This window comes from Citrus sinensis, chromosome 3, assembly GCF_022201045.2.
Source record: "Citrus sinensis cultivar Valencia sweet orange chromosome 3, DVS_A1.0, whole genome shotgun sequence".
Taxonomy (NCBI): domain Eukaryota; kingdom Viridiplantae; phylum Streptophyta; class Magnoliopsida; order Sapindales; family Rutaceae; genus Citrus; species Citrus sinensis.
This window is the reverse complement of record NC_068558.1, coordinates 8441792-8448521: the sequence shown is the minus strand read 5'-3', so window position 1 is coordinate 8448521 and position 6730 is coordinate 8441792. Positions and strand designations below refer to the sequence as shown.

Below are 6730 nucleotides of genomic sequence, written 5' to 3'. Positions count from 1 at the left end.
CTAATCTGATTTCCGATCCGATTTGAATATAAATCGGATGGGATCAAGTCAGGCTGTAAGTTTAGGTTGAATTCAAATTAATTTTTGTCCAACCCAAACAATCCAAAACCCAATCGGTTGACTCGAACCCGATCCGAAACTGATTCTTCCCACCCCTAGACGAAAGAGTTATATATTTTTGTATAAATTAATGTTAAATATATTTATTAGATATTAATTAAACAAAAATATAAAATAATAAAAATAAATTATGTGGGTCACGAAGTATGATAAAATTATAAGTGTCACTCTTGTGTATGTCGAGAAAGAAATAATAAGATAAATATTTAATTATTCATATGGCATAACAATTTTAAATTTGGATTCAGTGTTGAATTGAGTAAAGATTTCAATTCAAACTCTTAAGGTTGTTATTGTTATTTGTTTGAGCATAAAAAGTTTAATAATTATTAGATAAAGTTTTCCACACATGTTATCTATTTTAGAAAAAAAAAAACATTTTGGATAAGAATGACCATAAATAAGACAATGTAAATAGACATTGTCAATTACAATTTAAGGGGTCTATAAATACTGTTAAAATAAATCGACATTTGTTTTTGTCTGCCATCTTACTTAAGAGCATTAGCAATTTATCATCTCAAATGAGCAATTTGAGCTAATTAAAAAAGAAAATAGTGAGCTATCGGATTTAGTTACTTAATAGACATGCCATTCAGGTAATTCTAGTAGTCAGTTGATATAATCTTCCAAAAGTGAGTACATCTTTTCATGCCCAGTAAAAAATTCAAAGACAACCAACAAAACTGGAAAATTGTTCGAGATAGCAGTTGTTCATATAAATACAAGCCATACAACAACAAAAGAGCATTCCGTCATTTTCAAACATTACAAGTTGCAACTTACAAACAACACTTATTACTGTTTGCAGCAAATAATAATTGCAGGTTACATAAAGCAAAACAGATCAAATCACAACCATCAACAAGGAAATTAATTAGAATGCCAATGATTAAGCTCATGTGAACTCATTTTATTATCCAATTATAATCAAAGCATCCAACCAGGGATGAATCCGGTGACATTTTGTGCATGGACTGGAATATGTGCCTCCTCCGAACCCATAGGATTGTACCTGCGGCATTAATGACCATGGCACATTATAAAAGGCAAGAACAGCAAGTGACAAGTTTTTTTTTTTGGTTAATTATTAGTAACACACACAACATTCAAATTTGAACCCAAGACCTGAGCCTTAAGAAGACTGCTCTTTTATATCTTAGCTTCAACATAATGACAAGTTTAATTCAATAAAATGTGTCGAAATTCTTAAAAGGTACCCAATTTGCAAAATGGGAGTGCCTCCCGATAGAGGCTGAAAGAACCCTTCTGATTGAACTGGGTAGCGATTGTATGTTATGTTTTGCCCTGCTGATGCTGCTTCCCATGCTAGTCGATGAGGAGGAACTTGATGAGCAATATTGCTTTCGTCCAACTGGGTAAATGGCGGAGTGGTAAGGCAAGTGTAATTACCCAAAAAAGCCTAAATTTTAATTCAAGGCCCAATATTGACGAGTTTTAGTGGACAAAACTTATAAGTGTAGTAAAAAGGCCTGAAATGATGCCATGTTTAGCTGAAACATTTGTCCTAATCAAAGCTTAAATTTATAAGCAAAAGCTCTCATTAATGTTAAAGAGAGTTTGTACCTTCTTCCTCAGGCCTTTGTTAAGTTCAAGTAGCACTTGTTCCTGCAGCATTAAGAAGGATTAGTAGAACATATTGAAATTAATGTTTGTAACAAAGAATCAGTTGAATAAATATTCAGATTTTATGAGATGTGCATACTCTTTTTTGAAGATCGGAAAGCTGATCAACCATACATTGAGTCTGCAAAGGATTTGAAATAAAAAGCTCAGTGAAAATTACATGTGTATATATATAGCCCCAACAGATTATGAAGTAAAACTAAAGCTTTGAATTAAAAATCTCTTAACCTATTTTTTTAAGAATACTGTCTAATTTCACATTAAACTTTGTCAATCCTTTTCTATGTTTGTTTATACTTCTGCCGGAAAGTAAAAAGGAGAAGTCTTTGAAAAGCTATTAATTGTACCAGCAGCAAGAGTCGCGTCCCATTTTGATTAGAGTTAAACCGAAGAGAATTCCTTTTGAATCTCTTTCAGATAGCCTTCAAACTTGTACCACTTAGGGATACCTCGAACAAGCTTAATACTTGTTGCTTTCAGTCCATTTGTCAAAAGACTAAAATAGAGATAACAGAATGATTTCAGTAGTGTTTCCCTCCGATATTATTCGAGATGACAAGGCTCATCACAGAAACTGTTGCAAATCTTTTTTGTTTTTCTCATGTTAAAATGGCTTTAATAAGGCTTTTGGAGTTTTGAATTCTGATGGGGTGAAAGTATGAGGGTGAATTGGGCATTGTGTGGGGTTATACTGAGAGAGAAAATTTCTTTTCAAGCTTTCTAGTGGGGTTGATTAAGAAATTGGGTCTAATAGGTTAAATTTAAGGTTAAAAATATCATTATTCAATAAACTTAAGTTTAGTGTATTGGGCTACAACTTTACCCATTTGAAGCCCAATTTCAAAGTTTAAATTAACAATATTACCACATACATACTCTACCTTCAAATCAACCATATCAACTAGTTAAGACTAGATAGAGAAAGTTTGAAATATATGTCATGATTTTTTACTGAACAGTAACATTAAAAAAAAAAAAATTCTTAGGTGCTTTCAATATATATTCTCTTATCTCCCTCTTTTCATTCTCCCTTAATGGACTACGAAAATGAAAAACATTTAAACCGTCGCTTTTAAATTGTACTTACCTTTGTTGACCTAACATGCTTCAAGGATGTCTCTAGCTGATGCTCAAGCTGCTCAAGCTCCTTTGTGCTGAGCGGTTCCAAATCTTCTCCAAGAAGGTTCCTACAACATTTGCATTTTGGAACACAAACTATTCATAATCCATTTGTCTATCTTTAGGGAAAGCTTCGATAAAGTGATAAAATTTACTGATATTTAATAAAAGAAGAATGTAAAATTATGAAAGACATAATGAGCTTTACTCTTAAGAACGGTATGCATAAACAAATGATATGAACAAACTGAAAAATGACATGATAACTATATGTCAACCAAATCCTAATAAATAATACAGCTTGAATGCATAAAGCAAAGTTAGATCACCTCTGAGATCGCTGTAGGAGCTCAACTGCTGTTTTCAACCTCAAATATTCCTGGTAGGTGCTCTGCTTGACAACATAATAATAATCAAATTGTGTCATAACATCAATAAATCATTATCCTCATATCAAAATGCATGGCTGCAGCCTGCAAGAAATATATCATAGCATATATATGTTATGTGAAAAAAAAAAAAAAAAAAAAAAATCAATATGCTACCTGAGTTTCAATGGGAGGCCGGTTGGCTTCGAGTGCACCAAAACTGCACCGATGATATCGTTCAAGCGTTTTCATAATGCTAACATAAGAAAAAAAAACAATCACGATGAGGTTAATTAATCACACAGAAATAGATTAAATGACAACAATCATTTTTGATGAAACTGCTGTAAACTTCAGCTGTTTCAGATAACTTGTAAATTGTAGCATCCCATTATCATTACAGATTCGTCACAAATCATATGCATTACAACTAATTTGCACAGTGACCTTTAAACAAGAGAGCCCAAATAAACAAGAAGAAAACGAAAATGATTGTTTACGTGCATGCAATAAGACATGAATCTTGCCATATAATAGCTAGTATCGTTCAGAAAGATGAAATAAATATAAGTGAAAAGAAAAACGTTACTATTTTATTGAAATATAATTTTTTTCTCAAAATAAAATCTCAATAGCAAAATCTGGACATCATTTTTACAGTATTGGTACATATTCATATAATTTAAATTTCTCCATGATCACTTACTTTTGACTAGAAGTACGACAACGTTTTGAACTTCAATGTCTTATACACATATATTCTTCGTATGCTATTATATATATCGAACTAATTTTGTCATTCATTCGTTACAATAACTTAATTTCAAATAATAGTTTGAGCACTTATATGCACATACAGGCAAAACAAAGCTAGTAAGCAAGAAAGTTGATGAAAACCATTGAAAAGTCTAACAGGAAACATATATCATAAAACCCATATGAAGGTTTAGGTTAAAATTAGTTCAATCAGAAATTGTAGACTGATACGCAATAGTATCAAAGATATAAGATAATGGAAAAATCGATATAGGATGAAGCATTTGTGATGAAAGAATGGAAATGAATTTCATTTCTTAAATAATTTCTTTTCTGTAAATTTAAGAACTGACTTCATAATATGATGAGAGGACTTTCATTGCACTTGCACAAGAAACAATGAACTTAACTAAAGTTAGGTAGCTCCATAGTCGAGGGTTGGCAAAAACTTACCTACTTAGCCTCAAACAAGTCTTTACCAATGTGTAATTTTCTCAGTAACGCCTTGTTGACTAACGAACATCTAAATTATATGTGTACGTGAAAGTATGTAAAAAAAAAAAATAGCCCTTTTATAACAAAAGCAGGCATCAAACACTAACAACATGTGGTAAAGATGCACACCAAGTGAACTAAAAAATGAAGCAAGAATAGGAATTCAAGGGATTGATAAACACACACACACACACACACACACACACACAAAAAGAGTCAATATTCATTGAGCTATATATGGAATAAAAGCACGAAAAAAGAAAAACGACGAATTACACACAATAATTTTCTAGCCGTACGTTGCTATGAATTGCATGACTATAGGAATTGATTAATTACTTGACGCATCTTCAGTCATTTACTTAATAAAAAGTGTTTCTGGAAAACACTTTTGCAATCTAATGTTCAAAAGCCTTAATATCAGCACTGACAACCCTTAATGTAAACCAGCACTGACAACCCTTAATGTAAACATCGGGAAAAAAGAAAAGAAAAAACCTTAATGTAAAAAATAAAATAAAATCCTATATATGAGAAAATATGTCATGAATTCATAAATAAGAATCTTTTTGTACACTGAACAGAAATGATAGCAGATTAAAAGATATAGCTAACAAAATATAGAGAAGTAAAGTATTTTCCATTCAGACTAGTATATGGTTTTTTTTTTTTTTTCTAACTCGCGAGTTTCTATCAGATCAAACTTTATTATAGATGCCTGCTTCTGAAACGGTTTTTCAGGGGGAAAAAAAAATTCAGTTTTGAAGGGTTTCTAATAAAATTTGCAGCTTTAGAAGAAGAAAGAAAATAAACGACAACAGCTTCATCTCTGAAACAGTTGTATTTCTTTTTCCACTTGGCCTGCAAAACATCACATCTCTGGCGGCGAATCTCGACAGTAAATCGGTATTAGGAGCTACAGTCTGATTAGTTAGGCTCAAGTAGCATCTGCTTGATCAGAATTAATTATTATTTGAATACACAAAATTACCCAGTGAACAAAACTGACAGACATGCCGTGTGAAGAAGAAAATGATTAAAAAAACAAATTGGTTTAGTTTTGAGAAGGAAAAATGTCAAGGAAAAAAAAAAGTAAGCTAGATGTATCTTCAGCCTTTTAATATTGATTGTTTATTAGGTTAGAAAAGTGATCATGGCTAAAACTAAGCAAATCCTTTGTAAAATAGCCACAAATTAATTAGATATTTGATAGAAGACAGTAAGATAGAATGGATCTTCATGAACCTTCACAAGCAAATGCATAACAAGAAGTAGGAAAAACCAAAAACACAGAAAGACAATGAAAACCTAAAAGCCAGAGATTCAAGAAAACAAAATATTTGAAGTCTCATTAAAGATTTTCAAGAAGCACAAGACAAAGCCAGCTGCTTGGTTTTACCAAAATCACAGATCTTGCCAAAAAAAAGGACTAAACGTTAATAACCATTTAAGAAACACACACACACGCACAATAATAACTCATAATCATGAACAAAAATAGACATACATGTGTAAATGCACAAATATACAAAAATTAAAAAGAGAAAGAAGTTGTTATAGATAATAAATAAATATACCTAGGGCTGCTACAGAACTCATAGAGCTTGCCACGGTTAGAGAAAATGATAAGAGCAACCTCAGCATCACATAGAACTGAGAGCTCATAAGCTTTCTTGAGCAGGCCATTTCTTCTCTTGGCAAAAGTAACTTGCCTGTTAATTTTGTTCTCTATTCTCTTCAGTTCAACTCTTCCTCTCCCCATAATTTTCCTTTTTTTTCCACACACACACTCTCTCTCTCTCTCTTTCTTTTTTTTCTAGTCTTGGTTAAGAAGTGAGCAAACTTTTATGCTGGCCTCTGTCTATAGGGCATTGAAAGAGAAAAATGAAAGAAAAGGAAACCAAGGAAACGATTTTGAGAAATGACTGTTGGTTTTATGTCTACATTATCCTCTATGTTTGCTAGTTACTGTGCTGTTTCTTGTGTCTTTACATGCGCTTTTGCTCTGCATAAACAGTTAAAACACTGTAAAATTACCAGGTTTTTTACTGTGTAATAATCACACCCTAAATTATTATTTTAAGCTTTTAATTTTTTATTTATTGTTTTACCAATGTAATGTCTTGGGTGACATAGCAGTATCCAGTGGTTGGTTGTCAATACCAACCTTAAAAAAGTGACCAGCATTATGTTACACATGTCGAATTCCCAATTGAGGACACAAA

At 32.0% G+C, this 6730-nt stretch overlaps 1 protein-coding gene across 4 annotated transcripts; it reads right to left on the bottom strand.

The window, feature by feature from the left end:
* Nucleotides 1-803: 803 nt before the first annotated feature.
* Nucleotides 804-6445, bottom strand: LOC102611482 (agamous-like MADS-box protein MADS2). 4 transcript variants are annotated; one of them, XM_006477648.4, is made up of 8 exons: nucleotides 6083-6445; nucleotides 3432-3510; nucleotides 3216-3280; nucleotides 2855-2954; nucleotides 1847-1888; nucleotides 1708-1749; nucleotides 1341-1543; nucleotides 804-1135 (listed from the first exon to the last, which is right to left on the bottom strand). In XM_006477648.4, exons 1-8 carry the CDS (start codon nucleotides 6265-6267, stop codon nucleotides 1051-1053), a joined length of 801 nt encoding a protein of 266 aa, XP_006477711.2. In that variant the 5' UTR covers nucleotides 6268-6445; the 3' UTR covers nucleotides 804-1050. The 4 variants fall into 4 exon arrangements, with proteins under 4 accessions (XP_006477711.2, XP_006477712.2, XP_006477713.2 ...); XM_006477649.4 differs by having other exon boundaries at nucleotides 3216-3277; nucleotides 6083-6442; XM_006477650.4 differs by having other exon boundaries at nucleotides 1341-1495; nucleotides 6083-6440.
* Between the last annotated feature and the right edge of the window lie 285 nt (nucleotides 6446-6730).

Excerpts from the sequence above, each read along its gene's own strand:
- LOC102611482 (XM_006477648.4), bottom strand. The coding sequence starts at position 6,267 with ATGGGGAGAGGAAGAGTTGAACTGAAGAGAATAGAGAACAAAATTAAC. Across the intron at positions 3,281-3,431 it reads GGCCTCCCATTGAAACTCAG|CAGAGCACCTACCAGGAATA; the intron begins GTAGCATATTGA and ends TATGTTGTCAAG. Across the intron at positions 1,750-1,846 it reads TTTCCGATCTTCAAAAAAGA|GAACAAGTGCTACTTGAACT; the intron begins GTATGCACATCT and ends TTAATGCTGCAG.